Genomic DNA, 24565 nt, shown 5'->3' with positions numbered 1-24565 from the left:
TTTGCCATGGCACCTCAAACAATGAGGACATGTAAGTGTTGATCTGTTAAACGTAAAAATGTTTTAAATGATTTATTCCACTCCACTAAATACAGCCTGTGAGTAATGTCTGTCTAAAGCAAAGTCTAATCATCACTGTTAAAAGTCTCTTGCTCAATCTTACAGTAGAAGAAGCAGAACTGATGTAATCGTTTCATCATCACCCCGCTTTTCTTGAGAAGTGGGGATGGTGACCTAACTGCACATGTTGCATCTATTAACTAACACTCGCTTCTCGCTTATTGAACGTATTTCCTATTCTTAAGTTTGTTTTAGTGTTGCGTTGTTTCACTGGTTATAATGGGTAGTTTTCACTTTTTCTTTTGTTCTTAACAAGAAGGCGGAAATTTTGATTTGTGTGGAACACCGACGCTGAAGCATGAGGCGCGTCAAACAGTTCTTCCATGAAAGGACCAAGACGCTGCCGAGGACATTTTGATAAGTGCTCTACTATGAGAACTGAATTCCATAGATGGTGGCATCTTCAGGTGTCATCTATGGGCTCAGTTCTTTTGGGATGGTACTGATTTGTCAAGCATACAACAACAGCAACAAAAGTTTTTTTCATGTTAATATATGTTGTTGATTTCTTTAAATGGTGAAAAAATGTTACTTTTCTGTTTGTATATAATAAAGAATATTACTGTGTTGAAAAAAATTTGACACTTTCTAATTTGAGTTTATTAAAGCTGATGTAGAACATATTTATTTCTAATAAAGTCATAACAAAAGAATGATTTTTTCCTGTATTTCTTTAAATATACAGCTTTTATTTGGGGTATAAAATATTGTCGAATCTAAGAATTCGACAATATTTAAAAAAAGTTTAAAAGCAGTTTAAAAAAATACATGGGCTGCCGTATTACTTCCTTGCCCAGTGCATGCTGGCCTCCTCACTTAGAGCTTACCTAGAGCTCTGTCAAATTTATAGCCATCTTTATGGCAGATAGCAACCATATTGAGTCGATATGACAGCCAATTTCTTTTCACAAAGATCATACAGGAACAAAATTTCTAATTGTTCATACAGTGAGATCACAGATGAGGCCCTGAAGCTTGGAAAGCAGTAATGACAGCTTTGACTTAAATGCTTGAAAGAAGGGGAAAATGAAATCTGAAGCTTCAAAATGTGCAAAAATATCAAACTCATAAATGTTGTCATATAGACTTTTAAAGGAGTGTTTTGGGGGTACGTACCTGAGGCAGTATTATTGTGTAATATAAGGGAAACGTAATGAGAAAAGTATGGAATTTCTATGACGCTATGGCTGAAAATAATGCTAATGTTATTCATATGTAACCAACAACAGTCAAGTCTGAAGCAGTAAATATTAATATGATACTCATAATCTCCAGCTGAATCATAGCCCTTGTGGTACTGACTCATAATATGACCAAGGCTGATACTTTCAGACTGAAAGGTTATGATCTATAGTTTTGTCTTCTTATCCTTTTCCTCCGCCCTCACAGAAACCAGGTTCTCTGTTGTTAAATGAGGTGTCGCTTCAGTTTTAACTTGTACCATCTACTTCATATGGGTTCTCCCACAGCTGCGCCTCAATAAGCATGAATGCTCCTACTCTGGGGCTCTTGGAGCATAATATGTTAATGGTGCCATAAGGATTAGAATGATAACGAGAACTGAGCAGCGCCACAGAAGGAGATCTACCAGGGGCATGTATTCTTCACCATATTGCTTGGGTCCTATGTATAGTCCCATGTTTATATTTTTAAGTTTTATTTTGTACCACTGCATGTGTAGTGTGAAGCACAGTATATTCAGGATTACAACAGATGAGCAGACACCTTTAACGTATCTCATTCCAGGGAAGTAATATCAAAAAACAAGTGCCACACCTTGCCTTCTAGGGCTTACTTGCATCGTGTTATTTTCTGCCCATGCACATTTTGATTTAATTAAATAAATATTTCTTACAGAGCAAATTACCGCTCAGTTTTTGTCACACCACAGTGTTTTTGCCTACAAGAAAAAATGCAAATAGCCATCTTGTGAAGAGCCCCTTGACCTCCATTTGGCTTGTTTTCATAAAGTAATCAGTGCAATCAGTGGTTTAAATTTCTGACTGAACTGTCCGTAGATAGAAAAGTGCAAAGTTTCCCAAAAAATTAAATATATATATATACATATATATATATATATATATACATATATATATAGTAATAAATAAATATATATATTATAATGTATTATTTATTATGTATAATAAAATATATCCATATTTTTTTCAGTCACCAATACAGTATATATAAAAATAATATAATAGTAATAATAATAGCATAATCATTGAAACTTTTCTTTTTATCTTTTTATTTGAATTTCCCCCACAGGGCTATGAATAAAGTATTTTTCTATTTCTATTTCTATTCTAATGACGGGCAACGTTGGCAACGCTGATACTATTTCTATTGGTTATCATCACCCTTCAATCTATGACGTAAACACTCTCGTCAAACCAATAGTTGAGCAGTACTTTTCTTTTTTTTTTTTTGTATAGGATGAGCAACAGGCCCCCGCTGCTGACTGTAGAGCAAGAGAAAAGTCCACCGTTAAGCTTTTGCGGTGTTGGATGGTCTCTTTTTGGCTAACTGGGGAAAAGTTTTCAAACAGCACATACATTGTTTTTTTTTTTTTTAAACAGAATTACCTAATTTATCCAAGGCTGTGGTATGGATGAAGTACGGCCTACCAGTGGTGCGCAAGCCCACGGGCTGGTGCCGCTGTTTCCTCCCGGACTGCAGGCTATCTATGGGGAATGTCGGCGACTTTACCCCGATCAAGCCAACCCGCTCCAAGTTACTGCCATTGTAAAATATTGGTAGGTTGCATACCCGGCTCGTGGAGGTTTGACTTGTAAACACATTTTCGGAGCAACTTTATGTTGTTTGTAGCTGAATGTTAGCCAATAATTAGCTTAGCTTCAAGCTAACATGGACGTTCCTGCTAACTAACGTCCAAGAGTTTACTGCCCATTACTTTGACTTTCATTTGGGGTGTCGGCGGAATCAGTACCAGATTATACGAGTCTAATCATAACACTAAAGGTGAAGGTATTTCGTGGCGTTAGTTTTAACCTCTCGTGTGTGCTAATTGTATTATTAAAGAGTAAACGCAGTCCACTGACAACAAAAAGGAGGCGTCCCGTAGCTAATGGTCTTCATTCTATGCATTGATCAGGCTTGGTGGACCAGACCCGCTAGACTACATCAGCATGTACAGGAATATGGGCTGCCAAGCTCAGGACGTCCAGGAGCATTGGCACTATGTGAGCTTTGGACTGAGTGATCTGTATGGGGATAATCGTGTTCATGAGTAAGTCCACCAATTATAGCAGCGTTATTGCCATGTATCGATGTGACACAAAAGGGATATAGTCGTTAGTTTTTGCACATACTTTGTTAATTACTTCCAACTTGTGAAAAAGCGGCATGTCAACACATCTTATTCAGCCTTTCAATTTGCCAAATATTTGTGCTCCACAGGAGCATCTCAACAGTAGCCCACCCACTGACAGCACTGACCTAAATGACCCTGTTTCCACAGCTTACTGATCTTGACATGCACTGCAGTTTTTACAGCCCTCGTGCAAATAAGGATAAAACTAATAAAGAGGTTCCTTTGTCCAACTCCTCAACTTCTCATTGTCTCTGTGTGGATTTGTAAGATTTACAGGGGCAGATGGGTCCAGTGGATTTGGGTTTGAGCTCACCTTCAGACTCAAAAGAGAGGTGGGGGAGACGGCACCTCCGACGTGGCCAGCTGAACTCATGCAAGGCTTGGCTCGCTATGTGTTCCAGTCAGGTAACAGCACAAAGCAATGCTCTTGTAGATTGGTATGGATGAGGACGACATTCAGACGTCGAATCTTATAGTTTGAAAGTTTGGCTTTGAAAACATTCTATTTTTGTTTGAGTGGATTTGTCCCAGTTATTAGCCAGACTGAACAAGCTGTGGAAACGTTGTTATTTTGTTGTTAGGCAGCCATACCCTTTCTGTGCATCACTTGGACAGAGCACTGATTTGTTTTTTGTTTTTTTTTCATTTAGTTGCAGCTCGTCAGTCGTGTTGTAAATTATTTCTTTGTGCAAGCTTTGATTGAACAACTCCCTCTTGGCTGTGGTTTGCATATTACTATGTCAAGTCTTCGCATATCGACAGAACGTTCTGTTTGTAAAGTTGGCTTTCAGTTCTAGTGGTACGTTTAAACATGCTTGAACAGAGGAGTCTGCTTCAGGCATCAGTGCAGGTTTAGCACACATCGTTTGTTTTTGTTGGAGCCCTGCATATTAACAGGAAGTCTGATTTCCCCTGTCTTACCCCTTCCCATTTAGTATGTTTGTTTCCATGAATGGAATTGTGGACCATTATTGTCTTGATGTTCTTTCTATCTAATGACTGTATACTGTGGCGTTAAGTTAATAAAAGTCTTTGCTGTTGTATGTAACTTACAACAGAAGAAATGCGGTTGACAAGGGAGGGGTCATAGATAAAAGGCAATGCAGGCAGAGAAAAAGGCTATTCACTCAAGGCTCTCGGCTCTGTTTTCCAGCTGGGGTCAATTTGCGTGTGGGTGGGCTCCTAAGCTAAATGAATGCCGATTCCAGGCCATCTTCTCCCTCGTATTTCTCCTGAATCTGGACTGGATGCATGTTACCTCCCAAGCAGACAGATTTACTCAGATGGAAATGCAGCTTTTATGGCTTTCTGTCCACATATGGGTCTCCGTTTCTCCCCGTGTCTGTTCTCCTCACTCTCAGGCTGATCTCTATTTCCTCTCTTCTTGTTATTGTAACTTTCTTACAGTGTTTTTGTGCAGCCATACAATGGAATTAAGGGCAAATAGTAGGTCTGTTTCCCATTGGTTGTCTGAGGAGGTAGAGCCAGTCTCACTGGATGAGTGCTCTCCACTCTGTGTGCAATTCTCTAAACTGCAACTTTTCTCATTGTTTAGAAATGATTTCACCCCTTTTTTTTTTTACTTTTTCCAACAGAAAACACTTTTTGTAGTGGGGATCATGTATCATGGCACAGTCCACTGGACAACAGCGAGTCTCGTATCCAGCATATGTTGCTCACAGAGGACCCACAGATGCAACCCATTCAAACGCCATTCGGCACAGTGAGCTTTCTCCAGGTGAGTTAAATCATGTGACGATTGCCGAGTGGAAACAACCACGCTGCACATAAAGCTGTTTTTTGTGTGGAGAAATTTAAATCAATGATTTAGAAGAATATTGGACATTCATAATAAGAGGCTCTTTTCCCCCCATTCCCACCCACTATTGAGAGCTCGCATAGACCAAGCAGACATAATGCTTGTCGACGCTTTTCGGCTGAAAAGGAACCTGCACCTGAGTTTGTACCTCGGGAGATTCTAGAGAACAGACAGAGCTCTGTTTTGGCAGATAAAGCTCCAGTAACTTCCTGCTCCTCTTCTTGTTAGATCTGTGTCCGCTGTGGGCGACTCCGCTCAGTGTTTATTTTCCCCAGTGACATACACAGCTGTGTAGCCTGAAAAATGCCCCTCTCCGGAATCGCACATCTGCTTGCTTTTGTCCCTTTTTGCTTAGAAAAAAAAAAAAAAACCCACTCACTGTGAGGCTGCGTGTGGCGTAGAGAGGACGATTCGTTGTGGTAAAGTGGACTAGGAGACGCAGCAACAGCTGCGTTTACAGTTTGAGCACAAATAACCAGTAAACAGTCCAAAATACTGACGTCAGATAAAGCCGGGCCCTGAGTACCAGTTCAGACAAGTTAGTCCAACCCTACAGGTCGAGCTGGGAATTGATCGTCATTTATTAGCACATGTATGTGAATGGCCAGTGTTTGAATCTATATTTCAGAGATCTTCATCTTGATTGTCCATGTTGTTGACCAATTGTTTCACTCAACTGCGCCTTCCAGCATGTAAACACCCTGTTAAGTTAAAAGTTAACAAGTTAAAAAGCCCGGGACATAGTTATCCTGAAACTTGATGCGGTTTAAGTTTCCTCCCGACAGCAACGGGAACGTAAAGTGAAACCTTGTAAACACGGGCAACGTTTGTGTTGAGTTTTCCAGTGAATCCAAAAGTATCTTTGCACTGATTTGTCCATTAAATCTAAGATGGACTAAGCCGCTCTGCGTTCTGCATTAAGTCGGATTGCTTGCAAAAGAAAGCACATCCTGAAACTGTGGACTTTTTGACACCTCCTTATGTTCTGCACTCTCAACAGATTGTGGGTGTGTGTACAGAGGAGCTGCAGGCGGCCCAACAGTGGAATGGCCAAGGCATCCTGGAGTTGATGCGTGGAATCCGAGTGTGAGTTGAACCCCCCCCCATTTTTGTGTTGTTTGTCCAGGTTTTGTGTATACAGGAGTGGAAAGAAATTGGACCCTTTCGGTCTTCATTTTTTTTAAATAAAGCTTGAAACGTGGGGGGGAAATAATGTTTTTATTCTTTGTCTCTAGTTTCTACAGAGGCTGAGAAATAAATGTCTTAGTGAGTATATTTAAGTTTTCCAGCAAACCTTCAGGTTTTAGGTGGCTTTATTTGAATGATTTTGTGTTAGTAATGGCTTAATCTGTTTGCAGCTGAACATGGTGGTGTTGTGTCCAAAATTAGGCCGTCGGCGCTTTTGTGCCGCAGTTTGGTTTATCCGTCTTAATATACTGGGTGTAGTGGGTTTAACGCTCAGAATGACACAAGTCTGAACTGTCACATTAACGGAGAGACAGCCATAGTGGTGAAATGGGTCTCAGCTTGGCTCACGATCTGCTTTTTCCGAGGAATCTCACTGATTATCTTAGTGATAATAATCACAGTGTCGCATTGTATCTACACTTCAATGTGGCTTTGTTTTAAAGTGCGTGAACTCCAGTTTAACGAACACATTGTGAGCAGGAAGTAAAGAGTTGAGTTGCTTGTCCATTTATTAACTTTGTATGTTTAACTTGAAGTTAATGCCAGTGATTGTCCTGGTTACAGAGCCGGTGGCCCCTGGCTAATTACAGACATGAGGAGAGGAGAGACCATTTTTGAAATTGATCCACACCTACAAGTAAGGCCTCATTACATTCTATACACAGCTAGTTGGCCCGTTGTTACGCTTTGTCTTGTGTTCTATTTTCAGAAACATCTGCACTTTCACAGATGTTCTTTTCAAAGAAGTAAAAATCCCTGAAAATGCTAATTTTGCTAGTTTTGCACGAGCTAGTGTTGATGATTGCGTATATATTTCTTGCTCATCTAAGCAGGAGAGAGTGGACCAGGGTATTGAGACGGAGGGCTCTAACCTGAGCGGGGTTAGCGCTAAGTGCGTGTGGGATGATCTGAGCCAACCGCCAGAGGATGAGGAGGACAGCCGATCCATCTGCATCGGATCACAGCCACGCAGGCTCTCAGACAAAGGTAAGCCGGCTACGATAGGAGAGAAAATGGCGAATCCAAAGGTACTTTGCCAGTCGGTCCAATAACAATCTGGTTTTGCGATGGAATAATCATTCGTTTTCTACTCTGTCTTGTTTAAACATAGACACAGAGCAGATCAGGGAGACCCTGAGAAAAGGACTGGAGTTTAAGAGCAAAGCAGCACTGCCACCTATCAACAGCCAGAAACAGAGCCACGAGAGAGCTCAGTGAGTTCCTCCCACACACACACCAACACACACTTGCATGGGCTTCGCCCAACTCAAGGGTTGCAGCAGGATAACTACCTCCATCATGCTCAGTGACTCACAGACCCACTGATAACTGTTCTCATCATTGTTTCTTATATCCCAGAATGTTGTTGTGGCCCATTAGTAATATGTTCCAGTTTTCTGTAGAATTTGTTGCTTCAGAATCAGGTAACCCGTTTATCAAAGGAGCAGAGTTGTGAAAGCTGCGTCTGTACATTTTTGCAGACAAAAGCAAAGCCCCCTGACATTTCCTTTTCATATTTTACGCCCCCCCCTCAGAGAGGCATGCGCTGATTGGAGATCGTACCATTTTAGACTTCCTCGCTCACGGCTTCTCTTCTTTGTCTGTTTGTCAGGAGTCGGAAGGACAGTTTGGAGAGCGAGAGCTCAGCGGCCATTGTTCCTCACGAGTTGGTCCGAACACGGCAGCTGGAGAGCGTCCATCTGAAATTCAACCAGGAGTCGGGCACACTTCTGCCACTCTGCCTGCGGTACAGTCCCATTCTTGCTCTTCTACACCCATACATAAAACTGTGTGTGTGTAGGGGGGTTAAATTCTTCAGAATTTCTGTGTGACTGTTGGAAGAAAGAAAAGAAAAGGAAAAAAAAAAAAAGTCTCAACTGTTATCTTGAATGGGTGCGGCAGAAAGTGTTATGAAAACACAGACGATGCCAGTTTCTCTGACATGAAGAAGGGACTTTCCGCAGATTTGCCCCGCACAAATCAAACAAACTGATTGAACCTCCCCCCCACGTGGACCTTTACACCACTTCAAAGTCTGCTGAAAACTGCAACTTAGCTAGTTTTTCGTCAGTGTTCACAGTGGTAAAGAATAACTGCAGCTCCATTTTATTGCAACCTGTAACATGATTGACAGTCACGGTGATGCAGCCGTTTGTCTTGAATTGTGAACTAGCGTTAGGTGTAGAATTCGATCCTCTGAATGTGTCTTATATTTAGGGTCTTAGTAGATTTGCTGCTTATTCGTTGCTTTCTACACCCTTACCTAATCGGAGAAATTGGCAAAGGTTTTTGCCCGTGGTGTCATGGTAACCATCACGGCTCTCAGCTGCCTACAGGATTATTTTGGCCTTAAATTTGACCCAACTCATTAACTGAAGGAACTAAATGAAGCAATCTTTGTGAATCTGGAGTGCAAGGAATCCAATGGGGTCACACGACCGATGATGCAAGGCTGCTAATGATTATACGTGAGATTTGCACTTTTTACATGCTTTCACGACTGTGAAAAGCGTGTCGATTTATTTATTTTTTTTCTCTCCTGACGCCACACTCGATGGTGTCACGGCATGAAAAAAAAAGGAATCGAGCAGTCCACAGTCTATTCCTGTCAGCAAACACTTTGCAGATCGGTAAATTAGCTAAATAAAATGACTGGAAACTCCCCCTAAGACACAACCAGAGCTGCAGCTGGCCAAATCCCCTTATCCAAACATCGTAAACTGGAGTTCCCTCAGCACTGAGACTGAATAACGCACGGCAGATCAGTCCTCATCATTCCAGCCAGCTTGGCCAGTTTCTGAGAATGAAGTCAAATCTTTAAATAAGTTCACACATTAAAACTCATGACTTATCAGACAAGAAAGTTTCTTTTATTCTCTCTCTTTCAAAGCAAAACTACAGCCCACAGTTTGTGGGATCTTGACATCTGTATTTTGGCTTTCTCTGGTATACTCTGTCAGTCTTGTGTAGGTCGCTCCTGTGGCTATGATTCTTTATTAGAAACATGTGACCTTTTTTTTTTGTTGTTGTTGTTGTTTGTTTTTCCTCGGGAAATTAGCAGGAAAACTATTCCTATCCAGTTGGAAATTAGGATTTTAGAAATGCTCCCTTGGACATGTTCCTGTGCACAGAAGGCTTTAATTATATTTAGTAATCACAATAAAGACCTTTTACACTAACGATGGGGATGGCTGCAGATCCAAATTTCTAGTAATCAAAATGATTTTCTTTGCATTCATCCGTGGTTATTACTGTATAATTCACTTGTGGACATCTGTGATTAGAGCATAAAGATAGATTTTTAATATCAGATGTCATCTGGGCTGTCATCATACACACACACACACACACACACAAAAAGGTCTAAAAACGTAAACTTTCCCCTGTAAAGGTTTGCCTGTTGTTTCTACAGAGAACAGCTTCCTTATGGCCGGATCCACCACTGCAGTCCAGTCCGTGTTTCTGACATCGTAACTCATACCGTCTTGTATCTGATGTCTATATATCTTTGCTTAGGGGCCGGTTACTTCACGGGAGACATTTCACCTACAAAAGTATCAACGGGGACACGGCCATTACGTTCGTGTCTACGGGGGTCGAAGGAGCGTTTGCTACTGAGGAGCATCCCTATGCGGCTCACGGCCCCTGGCTTCAGGTAAGGACGCACAAAGTCTCACTTTGTTCGTCTCGCGCGTTCGTGTTCGATGCCTTCATTTGACTTTTGGTCCCCTCTCCCTGCGCAGATATTGCTGACCGAGGAGTTTGTGGAGCAGATGCTCGGGGATTTACAGGAACTCAACACTCGTGAGGAAGTAAGCGAAGCCCTCTTCATTTTAAGTTTAACTTTCGCCTTGATTTCGTTCCGCTCGCTTACGCGCTTCACCTTGTGTGTTCCTCCTTCGTTTAGACAAAGTTGCCAAAGGAGTACAGCTGGCCAGACAAGAAGTTGAAGATTTCCGTCCTACCAGACTCTGTGTTTGATAATCCACTGCAGTGAGACAGAGAGAGACTAAAAATGCGAAGAAAAACATCTGCAGACGCACGCTTCCAGAGTGCACCGTCGTGAACAGGAGACATCCTGGAGCAGGCAGAGATCCTCATCTGTGAGGCGCACAGATATGTGGCTCCCAAAGTGGATCCTGGGAATCAGCTAAACACTTCTGACTGTTACGGCGTCCTCAGACTAGCTTAGTTGTTTACGACATCTCTCTTTTGAGGTTATCAAATCAATCTCAAACCAGCCGGTCCAGATGGTTGACCTGTGAGAACAGGCTGCATTCATTCCTCCAGTCACATTAAGAAATACACCACTTATGCAGTTGAGCATGCATCCTGTGATCAGCAGGATGTCTGAAGCAATAACTGGGTTGCGCTTCTCGAAAATCAATGCTATTTATTCCAGTGGCCTTAAAAAGGGAATGAAAAAAAACAAATGGAGCCCTTTTATCAGAGTGTTTTCTTTTTTTTGTTTGTTTCAGTTACACTTTTGCGTATAGTATTTACAAATGCTGGACATTTTTCTCTTATGTGTTTTTATTCATGCCAAAGTTTTAACTGTTGCCATGTTGCTGCCAGTATTGTCTATGCCTCAAATATTTTTAAGATTCTGTAGCAATAACCTGACCGGCTACAAGCTGTTATTATTCACTGTCACGTCTTAGGTATCTGGCAAATGCTGCCGCTCTAACCACCTCTACGCCCCTCCTGCCAGGAACTTAACCCCACCTTAGTGATAATTAGGGTGTTTTTTTGTTTTTTTTTTTTGTTTTTTTGGCACAATATGATGCTTCTTCTGTACAAAGAAAGCCATCGAGTCTGTTAAACAGAGAATTTGGGAATCCAAATGCAGTGTCTTGTCTCCAGTGGCCACATGATTATGATTTTTCTTCTTCCCTAGTGGGACCTGCCTGACATAGAGTAGAATCCGTCAGTGCCTTTAGCTACAAAGGACTACAGGTTTTCCGTTGACTCTCAGTTCTGCGTACAGCTCCTGGATTGTTGAGATGCATCGCTTTAAACCGAGGCCATCGCTGCACTCCGTGTCAGACGCAGACTAAGAACTACTTTCACTCCAGTGTCTTCTGACAGAAATGTACTCTTAAAACACGTGATGGCATTGTTTTTGGGGGTTTTAAATGATTGTTTTGTTTGTCCTGTCTGTTTTTGGAATGAAAGGTATAAAGTTTAGATGTTTATGCTGATGATTTTTTAATTTTTTATTATCTTTCTGACTAAACTGGCTGATTGTAATCCTAAGTGCATTAAAGAGTTTAGCTATTTCACAAATAAATCTGGATCTCGAGTACAGAAAGACTTTGTGTGTGGACATAATTTGAGATACGTCAGATTGTTTGTGTCTCTATGCTCTTTTTTCCTTTTTTAAACAGCAAAACTCCTTTATGATCCAACTGAATCTGTTGTATCTTGCAGAAAATGTTACTTAGTAACAGTACTTTGGAGATGTGTTAGCAGTCGTTGGTACTGAGGATACAAGGTGGTCAGATATATTAGTGTTTTCTTAGTAAAAACCAATAGGTTTCTCCCTTTCTATTAAGTCGCAATGTCTGAACTTGTGCGATTTAATAAGTGGCGTTTATTCCTCATTATTGTCAAGTTTGCCAGGTCTAACGCGGACAAGGAGACTTGGTGAGTAGACACTAAGTGAGTTAAATTACCTGGGAACACATTAGCATTTAAAGGCAGTGAGGTAAAATAATTAGAGCTTTATGTATTAAATAACTTAATACAGTATGAGAGAGAAAGTTGTTTCCATCTGGCTGATATATCAATAAAAAAAGCATTAATTGTGATCCATTAAGGTTATCTTTCTAACTTGTCAGAGGTGACTGAAACCTATACACGGATTGTGTTGCCACATTTTCCACTTCACGGGCCCTCACGTGGGCCCCAAGGGGCCCCTTTGCCCTGCCCGCCCCGGGTTTTTTTTTTGGGGGGGGGGGGGGGAAGCAGTGATGCAAAACTCCACGACAGGTCACACTAATGTGCTGCTGGTCTTCCGCAGTTCGTCCGGTAGAGTTTGCTGTAGCCGTTGCTTTGCCTTCGCTCCTCTCGGCTCCTCCCCGTCTGTATCGACTCAGTGACGGGTCACGTTATTGGAAGGGGGGGGTTGTAGTCGGTGTGTAAGCACTGCGCTCCCTTCCGACCAGTCACTATCTTCCCTTTACTTACCGTAAAATATTACTCTTAGAGTTTACGAGAAAGCGAAACGGCGAAGTGAAAACCAGCTGGGAATCTTCGAAAATCCCGGCGTCGCGTGCGACGACGGACAGACGGCTGTAATTTCAACTGGAGGAGCCGGATCTCATCGTGGGGCTGGATGACAAGCTCTACGGCATTATAGGTGCACCAGACTCGACGGACGACATGGGAAATAAATAGTTGGTAACGTTGCGTCTGTTCCGTAAGAATACATTCAATGTATTTGAGCACGTCGCTTGTAATGTTGCGTTAACAGCGGGCGATGGTGTCTTTGTGCTCAGAGAGCGTGTCAGAGGAGCTTAGTGTGACATGTTTAAGGCTGGAGTCAAATTTTTAGTAGCAAGTTGTCACTCGCTTTGAAACGCCACAACATGTATCGTCCTGCTCTCCAAATGTTCAAGCCAGGGATTACAAATAGGAGTCGCACGTCTTCCGAATAGTTTTATTTTGACTGCAGTTTGGGTTCTGTGACTGGAGGTGAGATCTGCCTACCTGTTTCACCTCTGGTGTCCCCTCCTGCTTTATTTGCTAAACGTTGTGTTATACACACGTAATAAGACTGTACCTAAAAGCAAACAGCCTTTTTGTTGGGCTCAGATCTTTTGGTGCTGTTTTGGGTAGAGGAAAAGTAGGCTATTTCCATACCCAGGAACTAATTGTCACTGTTGCTCCTTTTAGTTGTACGCCATCAGTTTGGATCCTACTGAAGTCATGGATGCAAGCTGGAAAAACTGCTTCGAGGAGGAGCTCCTTTGCCCCATTTGTCTGAATGTTTTCGAAGAGCCAATCCAGCTGCCGTGCAAGCACAACTTCTGCAAGGGTTGCATCTCCGAGGCTTGGGCCAAAGACAGCGCGGCGGTCCGCTGTCCCGAGTGCAACCACGACTACGACCAGAAACCCACACTGGAGAAGAACTTCAAGCTTGCCAACATAGTCAAGCGGTTCAATGCTTTGAACACTGAGAAAGCCCCCGCTGTGCTGCACTGTGTCCTCTGCAGACGAGGCCCCCCGCTACCCGTGAGGAAAGTGTGCCTGCGCTGCAAGGAGCCCTGCTGCCAAACCCACATCCAGACGCACCTCCAGCAGCCGTGTGCCGCGCCGGGACACCTGTTGGTGGACGCCGAGGAGCTGAGCGCCTGGACGTGTCCCAGCCATGAGGAGTACAGGCTGCTTCACTGCGAAGAGGAGCAGGTGGCTCTGTGTCCGTTCTGCTGCATCTCCCACTGCACGAACCAAAGACACACGGTGTGTGACGTGGACGCACAGCGTGTACAGATGCAGGTAAACCCATCACACGCGCTCTTCTTACGGCAGTGAAAAGACCCGGTAGACTCGTTTCCTTCAGTTCGGCAGTCTATGAAGGCGCTCTCTCTCTCTTTTGCACCCCTCTTTTAATCTTATCTGACGCGAAAGCAATGGACAGGTGAAAGTCATCCCTCTGGGAAGATGATTGTGTACACAAACACACGCGTGCGCTTACACAAACAGCCACAACCCACACGCAGCTTTTAACCTTGATCATACCGCCCACTTGAGATGGCTTTGCTTTTTCCATTAGCCATGCGGTGCCCTCAGGTAAGTGCTGTGATGCGGCCTGTACCCGCAGGAAGTGATGGCGGAGCCACATGCGGGTTGTTTATGCGAGCGAGCTACCTGATCAGGATAAATGCCCACCGGAGGCTAATAAATTAACGTGATTTGCGAAATTGTTCACAAGCCAGTACTTCCAACCGCTCTCAGCGGTTGGAAGGAAGGTCATTCTAAAGAACCGTTGGAAGGTGAAAGATGTCGAACAGTACAAAAAAGATACAGTCATGCGTAAAGGTTGCTCCAGTTCATGGAGGTTTGTGGATAGTTGTTTGCGAGCCGCTCTCTTGAGGTCCCACCACAGCATTTCTATCAGGTTGAAGTCTGGAATTTGCCTGGGTCTTTGTAACACTTTGATTGTTTTCTATTTCAGGCATTCTATTGTAGGTTTGCTGACGTGCTTGGGATCATCATGTATTTGTGTGACCCAGTTTCAGCCGAGCTTTAGCTGTCTAGACAGATGGCCCCACTTTTTTACTCTTGAATACTTTGAATACAGAGGAAAAAAAAAAAATCCCAGTCGACCCAAGCCCAAATCATCACTTCTCCGCCGCTGTGCTTTAAACTGTAACATTTGACATGCTAACTGAGGCCCGTGGAGTCTGATTTAGGGCGAACTTGCTGGGGGCGTCCACTCCTGTGAAGATGGACGACTGTCCTCAATGTTTTTTCCACTTGTGAAGTCATTTTCCTCACTGTAGAGGGGTGGATTCCAGATTTTCCTCAGCTCTGTGCTTTACCTCAGTTTGTTCCCTTTTCGCAAGTCTAATGTAAGTTGAAAGGTGTCAAAAACAACCACCCACACTGCTTCGCACACATTTCTTCCCTCCCTAATTGCGAAGAGGCGGGAGTGAGAATTATATTTGCTTTAGCATCTGCTGTGCTGCTGTCTCGTTGATACTTTTTGGTGACTGTATTATTCCAGGCAAGAAAGTTGCAGGCACACTTCCTTCCAAAGTAGTTCGGAAACGTCAAAAATCAGTTGAAATCTTCGGTGCAAACTGTTGCCCTGGTTTGGAGCTATTATTGGGACAAAAGATGTCTGTTCAGCCCTTTCCACAGCTGCTCTCTTTACACACTCACATGCAAACACCCACCCATCTCTCTGTTCTTTCACAACTGTGTATTTGCTGGGAAAAAGAGGTCCTGGCTCTTCTCAGATTAACACTCTCTGCTTGGGTCTTCACATACAGAGTGCGCTCTAATTTATATAGCAGTCAAAAAGTTAGGCTTCTCGTGTGCTGGGTCATTTGTTAAAGTAATTTGAGGCCAGAATGGCTTCTCATCATTACTTACTGAGAGGTCTTTCTCCTTGACAGAGCTACGGTCTATTTTGGTAAAATCATTTTAAATTCCCCTGGCAGCACTCTTGTTGCGTTTGGGATAAACAAAGAGGGAAAAGCCAACGTAGCTACATTCAGCTTCATATCTCTGGTTATCTTTGGCTCTCGGAGGACATTTTTTACAGTAACTTTCCACAGGCCCGTTGGTCATTTTAAGATGAGAAAAGAAGAGTCATATAATAGTAATGTCGTCCCTGGGACAAGCGGAGGAGGAGCCCTCCCACACAACCTCACCTTGGTTTTCTCAGGCACCTCAGCAGGAAACCAGCGCTCATGGAGGCTATGCTGTTTGCATTTTCTTCTATCTGGGCTGGAGTGAGTCAGTTCACCAGAATGCTGAGGGCAGTCCATTGACATCAGAAGTGGGGAATGGTTGTCAGTTGATTGTGAAAGAGACTCTCTGTTCATTGAGCCTCAGGCTCCTCATTTAAACATGAGCTTCCTGGCAACCTGCGGGTGTCTGGATGCCTAAATAGGACAGCGCGGAAAGTGATCATTGGCGGATTTAAGCTTGATAAAGGTAGGCTTTCATGCTGCTGTGCTGCCCCTGCCCCCTCATGCTATTTCAAACATACAACGGGACAGAAAAGGTATTGGAGGAAGCATGACAAAGTGAGGAGGACACAGTTGTTGAGCAGAGGCATCAAGACACAGGAAAGCTGCTCCTATGACATGAAGTCGCCGTTAACCAGCAGCCCCACATAGTGTCTTTTCCCTGTTTAGTCAGGGCAGCAGTCATGTTGCGCAGTCGCGTCGTGTGTTTGGAAAACTGGAGGAAACAAGGCGCAAGTTATCTGAATTCGCAGTGCCGAGTCTGTTTTCACAGGTAACACCAGATTGTTCGAGGAGGCAGCCTCTTGTGTAAGCAAGATGTAGTGTTGACGTGTGGAACAGGTGGCATTACCTCTCTGCGGATTTGCAGTGTAAATGCTGCCTGTCTCTTGTCAGAAAATGTGACACACGGCTATCGGAGCCAAGTCTTCAAGCCACTGCCTCTTTGGATGCACAAAACAGTAAGAATGTAATGATATCTGCTAACGCGTCTACAAAATCATTTGGCAATCATTTCTTTCACTGCTTTTTGATTCCCTCTGTTAACAACTCGCCCCGCGCTGGTGTTGTATACGCATTATACTAATACACACACAGAAACCAGATGTGTTCTGAAATGGCCGAACATTAATCAGAAATATTTGCCCCACCCGGTGCACCTCCCCCTAACGCACACCCAGAGTGTAGCTGGTTAAACATACGATGCAAACAATGGATTGAGCGGCTCACCGTTGCTTTGCAACACAGAACGATCAGGGGTCAAAATCTTCACGGGGTGATCATGAGTTCAGCTATAGATTCTCACGTAAACGCTAATCTAAATGAGCCTTATGGGACATTTAAACGCAAAAAAAAGCCAGAGGAAGTGATGATGGTCACACGTTTTTTAACATGACTACTCACATTTCTCCGTTTCCTAAATATGGACAAACATGTAGAGTAGCTAACAGTTGTTGTTCTTGAGCTGGCCGAATCGACAAAGATTCACTTGCTGAGCGTTCTGTCCGACCTTGACTGACAAACTATGATATGCAACTGTCGCTGTCAGCTACCTTTGATCAATATTGAAACATATCATGATACAGTTACATGTTATGGGGGGATTTTTTTTGCTCCATCACCTGCTAAATTGATAAATTTTGTTTCTTCAAGGCACTTACATCTGTGCTGATCAATATTTTTATATTAGCAATAGATTTGATGACCGTGTGTTGTGGAAATGGGGGAGGGGGGGGGGGGGGGCATGAAAAGACAAATTCAAGGAGAACCTAGAAACAAAGTTTTTATCGTCTCGTGAATGAAGGTACTTTTATGACATTACTGATTTCAACCACTCTCATCTGGGATGTTCCTGGCTGTGTCACCGTGAATAACTAAGCGAGTAGGAGATGAACAGATCTATTATTCTCTAGAAGTTCAGTCGAGATTAGTGTTGGAAGAATAAAAAGGAGCACCTCACAGAAGTGTAGAGATTGTTGCCCTCAGCTAATTTCTACCATAACCTCGAAATTAGCTCGTAAGAGTTCTGGCTTGGTCACAGTCATGGTCATGTGACGCAAGTTTCAAACATCTACATATACTCTGATTCCTCTGATTTTCTCAACAATCAGCAGCCATGGGCTCCTGTAAGCAGCTGCTTCGCACTCTCAAAATGAATTGATGACCACAGAGCAGGAGAAGGCAAAGCATTTTCACATAACAGTTCAAGGCATGGCAATTAAAGTGCCACGGAGGACAAGAACTAGTCTGGAGGACCGAGACGGTCCTAAAGAACTGCTCGTAGCCAGAAAAGCTAGTGAAAAAAAAAACTCTTTTTACTGCAAAAGACCTTCAGGAGGATTTAGCAGATTCACATGTGCAAATGTGACCATCATGGAGAAGTCATCAGAAGGGAAAAGTAAGTTTGGAGGAAAAAAGTGTTGCACAATTTCATAAAAAGAACACTTATCACGTGCAGAGCTTGTGTTGTAGCCAGCGTTTCATTGCTTAAAGTTGAGAATGAATTGAGTCAGATAACAGCTGATAATCTCACACAGTCTGTAAAAAAAAAGCTGAAAGTGAAAGAAGGGTGGCTTCGGCAACAGGATAGTAAACACAAGACGAAACAGCTCGCAGTCTACCGTGGACTACCTCTAGAGTTGCCATTAAAAGGTTCTTTCCGGCCTTTTGATCTGAACGACATTGAAAACAGTGTGCAGTAATGCAATCATCTCAGTACTAGAAGCCTTTTTTGCAGGAAGAATGGCTGAAAATCCCAGAGGCAAGAACTGAAAGAGTTGCAGCAGCTAGAAGGAGCTTTTACAAGCTGTGATACTTGGCTAAAAGGGTTGAGTCCTAACCATGCACAGTCCTCAAACTTTTGCTTCAGATGCCTTCAGCTTAAGTGATTCTGATGAAAATTAATCTAAAGACTTGGGAAAAAGAAAAAAAAAGAAAATGGGTCTGCTGCATAGCATCAAACAGCATTTTGTCAAAGTATCAGAGCAAGCTTTAGCTTAATGGGGACCAAAATGTAATTAAAAGGAGAATAACTATGAAACTTAATTTTGCTTGGTGACCAGAAATAGGACTGCTAATGTTGGCTTGCGTTTGGTCGATGTCTGCTCAGAGTTCAGCTGTCTCCAAGAGGCCCCCCAAAAAAAAATCTGTTTATGCTTTATTAACAGTTTAAAGACCACTTTGGCTCATTATGTGTTCTGTTCCCCTTCAAATCGTGTTTGTCAACAGTCCAAAGTCCTTGTTATGGTCCTAATTTTTTTACCCCTCCGAGAAATGGGGGGGGGGAGAAATAAACATTTCTGCCGTCTCCCAAGTGAAAAAGGCCCGTTGACTGTCTTCTGCAGTGAATGGAACAGTACATGCAAACAAGCAAAAGTGTGTGTAGTTGTACATTCTTGTCTTTTGGACTGTTGGCTCTGTCCACTGTGGTGTAGTCTAAGATATCAAATGCTGCTCACAACATGAGTGTTGTAAGCAGCTGAAGAGTCCTGTTGCCGAGATACCTCAATGTAACAACCCTGAAGCTCCCTTAAGAGACTACAGGAATGTCCTCATTCCCCCTATCACTTTTTTTTTTTTTTTTGCTTCAGAGTTTTTCTTTTGCTTTCACTCTTCTGATGTCAGCCTTTGTCACTTTCCCTCTGTCCTTTCTTGGCACGTGTAAGCGACGCCTTTGCTCCCGTTCCCTCTTTGGGATGCGCGCTCTTGGGAAGGCAGAGCTCAGACCCTGATGTTGTGCACACAGACGTGACAATCTGTCAGCGACACAGAGGCCAGTGTAAACATCAGGGAGCAATGCATGCGGCAGAATGAGACAGCAGAGAGGGGCAGCGGACTACCCCTGCTTTTTGCTCCCTCAGACACACAGTAGCTCTGACATATAAATACATACACAGGGCTTTGTTGCCACGACAGCGGCTTTCTCTTATTAGGGAACAGTGCCTTCCCCATGCAGAATCAGTTCATTAAAAAGCATACCTGCCCTCCCCTGCTCATACTGTGCTGTCTGTCTGTGACTGCAGATTGATTTTGATCTTCTGCTGTGAATAGAAAAGGATTATGTTTACTACCTCTTTTACTGGCCTTTGGCTGTTTTAGCACTCTTGATTAAGCCCGTAGAGGGAGCAGGCTGATCCCAACAATGGACCGCACTTAATGTTACAGAGTCTCTGGCAAACCGAGGCGCAACTACAGATGGATTTGCACACTTGGGTTTGTCTTTGCTTTTGCCCTCCTAATGGATAATTACACATGCTTGTTGCTGGCAGTTGTTGTTTCCTCCATCTAATCAGGGTTGGGGAGGAAGTGTGAATAGCAGCCATGTTTGCTGAGGCCACAGCAGGGGTCTTAAGAGTCTTAAGGAAGTTTAAGTGCGTGTCTATATGTTTCGTCCCGCTGATTTCTGCTTCTTGTTATGTTTCATCTGTCGAATCCATCTTGTCCGTGTCATCTCAGGCCATGCTAATGAGGCAGCAAGAGAGACTGGGGGGTCGTGTTCAGAACATCGATGAGCAGGTCAACAAGCTGGAGTCAGACAAGACCCTGATGAAGGTAAAGTACAACAAGTACCTCGCACATACACGCAGAGCTCTGAGCACGATCGGAGCTGCTCTCTTCTTTCTTTACCACTGTGTGGGTTTGTGCTGTAATTTTGTCTGCTGTAATGAAATGACTAACTTTTTCTCTGCCTTGTTCCTGTCATCAAAGGAAAACGTATCTCCAGCTATGACCGCTTTTCGCATTAGGATGGAAAGCTTATTTAGAAGAATTTCCCACTCGTTGTTTTGAGCAAGAAAGGCACAGATTCCACAAAAAGCAAGACGAATACAGTCACCAAGCATGTCAATCCGTTACTCATTTCAGTTCAATTCAGTGTCATTGATATAGTGCCAAATCGCTACAAAGATGTAGTCCAATTACTTGTTTCCTTGTGAAGGCTGGGAAGAAAAATGCATGTGATTGTTTGGCGAAATTGGTATTCCGGTCGCTCAGTGTTGCTCTTTGTTTGCGTGTGCTTGTGTACGAACCTCTGTCTTTCTCCACAGGATGCAGTCTCTGAGCTGAAGGAGCGTGTGAGAGCTCAGTATCAGAGGATGCACGCGCTGCTTGAAGCAAACCAAGCGGAGACCATGCAGATGCTGGAGAGCACTTACATCACGTATGTGAGGAAGAACTCCCAGCAGGTTCTGCAGCTCAACGAGAAGCGCCAGGAAGCAGAGAAACTTCTGAGCTCAGTGCAGACGCTCTTCCAAAGAGCAGAGAGTGTCAACTTCATGAAGGTACAAATCGTCACGGCTATTTCCATAGCGCCAGAATAAAATTTTAGTATGCACAAAAACTTCACGATCCAAAACGTTAATGTGTAATAAAACACTGATGGATGCACACAATGTACACAGACAGACCACAGTTTGTCCTGTTTTGTCAGCGCTCTCTCCTGTTTCCTCGATGTCACTATTTCTGAGACGTTTGAAGGAGATTATGTGTCGGAATGATTAATTCATCTTACTATCTTTTTCAGAACACAAAACCTTACCAGCTGCTAATGGACAGGTGAGCATTTCTCCAGAGAAGCTTTAAAAAGCCGTGTCTTTTTTAAACACCTGTGTAACCCCATGTGATTTAAAACCAACGTATTGCAGCTTTTGGACTACTTCTGCAAACCCTCTTGTTGAATGTCTCATCGTTATTTACATTACCCTATCCAGAATGTAAAAACATATATAACAGGTGTTTATTTTGGTGAGGGCTCCTCCCTACCCATGAACATCCCAAGGCTTATATTTACTTATATTTTGTCCATATTACTCAACTCAATACTGAACTTTGAGCTGAACAGCAGAAGGATGGATACATGATAACTGCTCGCATCTTGGTTACTGATATTGATATTGAGTCTTTTTGTACAACTATTCTCATTTGCCCAGTGAGTCACAAATTATATATATATATATATATATAAAAAAAACATAACCAACATTTAAGCCAACTGATTTCAAACAAATAAAAGCACCAGGACCATAATTCTGATGGACATTAACAGTGATAATACTGTGATAAAAACTTTAGCAAAAAGTAAACATGACTTCAAGTTAGCACGAGTAAGAATGTGATGTCAAAGAGTAATTTAATCAATAGCTTCATTGATCTTTTTTTTTTTTAACACAGTGGTTGGTGTATGCACAACAGAGTAAAGGGAGGAAACATTGTTGCCGTGTTGTGGTTAACATTGTCAATAATGCAGCACGAGCGCAGGGGAAGGCTATCGTTGTCCAAAATGCAGTACAGATGGCAATGTTCATAATGAACCATGAAATACCCTAAATGTTTGGGTTTTTCTTATATTTACAGCCTTGAAATTGCATCACGCATTAGTCGATTAAAAGTAATAACATCCAGTATTGGAATGGGAACTCGTCTTTAGCATCACTTTGAAAAGAGAGGATGAAAGGATGACGAAGATTCACACGGCCGCATTTTTTAGTTAATTTAGTTAACAGACCAGATTCGACGGTTCACAATCATAACTGCAAGCGTCTTGCTTCTGACTTTCTTGTGACCGTGACTGTCCAATGAAACGCACGCATGTGCATCAGATGCCATTTTGCCTGCATCGTTTGTATCATCAGCAACAACAGAAAACATCACGTTTGAAATTAGATCGAAGCACACAAGCCGTGCTGACATGGAAACTACCGCAGCTCGTTGGTGAATGACATTTAGCACCAAAGGAAAGCGAATATTTGTACAGCTACACAGGAAAAGTTTGAGAAGTTACGCTGAAAGGTTATGGTTAAGCTGTTTTAGCAACTATTGCGAGCGGTGCTGTGGTCATGCTGCAGCTTCAGGCTTATAAGTGAAATGTTGCATGAAAGTCAGACATGTGAGCACTCGCTCATTTCTCAGTTGGGACATATGTCAGATCTAGGGCCACATACTGAAATGTGCTAATTGGATTTGTAAATTTGATTTCTGTGTCCACACAACCCACAGAAATCAGATACGAGTCACATGAATGGAAAAAAAATTGGATTGGTAACGTGAACGAAGCCCAAAAGTTCAGGCAGCTTACATCTGGTCTTCACGCTTTTACTCGTCTTTTTTTGTTTTAGGTCGAACTCACACCTGAGTGTTGCCCTCCCTCCACTTAAAGTGGGGCAGCTCAACTCTCACCACTTCATATCTGACCTTTCAAAAAGAGAGAAGAACTTGAGAAAAACGTTGGAAGGTAGGAAAGAAACACAGTAACCATAGATTATGTAGCCTGTTAGATGCTTACCAAATCCTAGGATGAAATATGGTCAGAATGAACTAATGATCTTTTTCTGCTCCACAACCAAATTTTTATTCTCAGAACCATTTAATGAGGCGACCATTCTGGAGATTGTCCAGTCTCACAGCAACTCTGCTGGTTCCCATCTGGGGTCAGGTTCAGGACTACAGAAGAGGAAATATGGCATGGCTTTCCTGGAAAGCAGTGCAGAAAACTCCTCCTCCCAGGATCCTCCACCTTTGCTCTATAGCGGCAAAAAACCCTTCCTGTCTGATCAGAGCCATCACGCTTCATCTATTTATTCCTCTGAAGTCCTCCCCCAGAATCCTCATGGTGGACCTGGCCACGGTCGCCTCCTTGACACTGCAGCCCATCACATGATGGGTCTGGGCTCCAGCTCTAGCCACCACTCAGGAAACTTATTCCCATCCTCCCACTTCCCCAGTGGAGGTGCCTCACAACAAGCCATGTACGAAGGGAGGAAAGTACTGATGTGCACTCTGAATAACTGCTGCTGCTCCAGGACCCCCGCTGCTCGTGCCCAGCCTCCGTACGCATCATCAAACTCCTTCCCCTCCATGAACTCTCAGGAGTTCCCCTCACACGGCTCACTTCCTGCAAGTCAGCCACTGCAGCATTTTCCCATGAGGGGACTGATGGAAGCGTCACAGACTCCCAGGCACCCTGACTTCTACGGGCTGTACGGTCAGTCCTCAAACAAGCATTACGGGACCAAGTAACGAAGCAGAACAGTACTTATTTAGTTATTACATTAAAACTGGAATCACATCTTTCATGTATGCTTTTAGTTCTTTTCCATTTGGACTCAGACGTGTTGTCAGATTATGTGTCCAGTAGACCTTCAGGATAGTGTTGAATATTTTGTCTTACACCACTTCTGGGAACCACGATAGAGCCCCAATCCCAGTGACACAAGTATTGCTCTAATTTGAAAACATCTTTTTCAAAATTTTTATTTATTTTCTGTTGCAACTCAACTGGAAGTGCTAATGTGAATAATTTAGTCTTAAACCCATTCAAGCAGCGACTAAAGAAGCGACATATCCTTCATCACGAGTCCTGACGTGGGACTCTAGTGCCTAAAAAGACTGTTAACACACTTTTACTGTACTTGCAATTTCCTAGCTCTTGATTATTTCCTGTTTGCAGCTGAGGGCACCCAGGGAGCCTCTCCGTGCACTCAGAAGTCCATGTGGCTTTAGAAAAACACTGAACTCCAAATGCTTGTCAGGTTTTTCATGGATTTTTATAGAAGATTATGAATAAACCAAAATCTGTGAAAGATGTTGAATAAATAAACGAGCATATTGAATTACCCCGTTGTCGTATTTTAAGCTCCAGTTTACTGATTTTCGTGTAATCTTGTGGGCTTTTATCGGTGGCGATCGTGTTTATTTGAAATCCAGTTGTGCGTTTATTTGAAACGTTGTGTGTGGTTATAGCTTGTGGTCTGTTTGTACTGTAAAGCACAATGTGGGAGGTTTTACAGTGTGACTCACTGAGTCACAGATTAAAATGTCAGCACTTCCTGTGGAAAAATAAAGAGAAAGGCAAGTCGTTTTCGCAAAACTTCGAAACCAACGTCCTAGTCATAAGTTACAGCTTCTAAA

At 43.0% G+C, this 24565-nt stretch overlaps 2 protein-coding genes across 5 annotated transcripts; both read left to right on the top strand.

Moving 5' to 3' along the window:
• Positions 1–2554: 2554 nt before the first annotated feature.
• Positions 2555–11772, top strand: sufu (suppressor of fused homolog (Drosophila)). Its single transcript, XM_072391037.1, has 12 exons — positions 2555–2876; positions 3236–3370; positions 3723–3859; positions 5050–5192; positions 6274–6359; positions 7026–7098; positions 7292–7448; positions 7573–7675; positions 8074–8208; positions 9978–10116; positions 10205–10273; positions 10369–11772. The coding sequence occupies exons 1-12, from the start codon at positions 2728–2730 to the stop codon at positions 10456–10458; spliced, it is 1416 nt and encodes a 471-aa protein (XP_072247138.1). The 5' UTR covers positions 2555–2727; the 3' UTR covers positions 10459–11772.
• An 804-nt stretch (positions 11773–12576) lies between these two features.
• Positions 12577–24270, top strand: LOC140313079 (E3 ubiquitin-protein ligase TRIM8-like). 4 transcript variants are annotated; one of them, XM_072391036.1, is made up of 7 exons: positions 12577–12822; positions 13359–13961; positions 20117–20212; positions 20707–20940; positions 21183–21214; positions 22774–22889; positions 23016–24270. In XM_072391036.1, exons 2-7 carry the CDS (start codon positions 13392–13394, stop codon positions 23672–23674), a joined length of 1707 nt encoding a protein of 568 aa, XP_072247137.1. In that variant the 5' UTR covers positions 12577–12822; positions 13359–13391; the 3' UTR covers positions 23675–24270. The 4 variants fall into 4 exon arrangements, with proteins under 4 accessions (XP_072247137.1, XP_072247136.1, XP_072247134.1 ...); XM_072391035.1 differs by having other exon boundaries at positions 12577–12859; XM_072391033.1 differs by having other exon boundaries at positions 12577–12863.
• Positions 24271–24565: the final 295 nt, after the last annotated feature.

This window comes from Leuresthes tenuis, unplaced genomic scaffold (assembly GCF_036924035.1).
Source record: "Leuresthes tenuis unplaced genomic scaffold, fLeuTen1.0.hap1 SCAF_8, whole genome shotgun sequence".
Lineage (NCBI taxonomy): Eukaryota > Metazoa > Chordata > Actinopteri > Atheriniformes > Atherinopsidae > Leuresthes > Leuresthes tenuis.
This window is presented reverse-complemented; position numbering and strand designations above follow the sequence as displayed.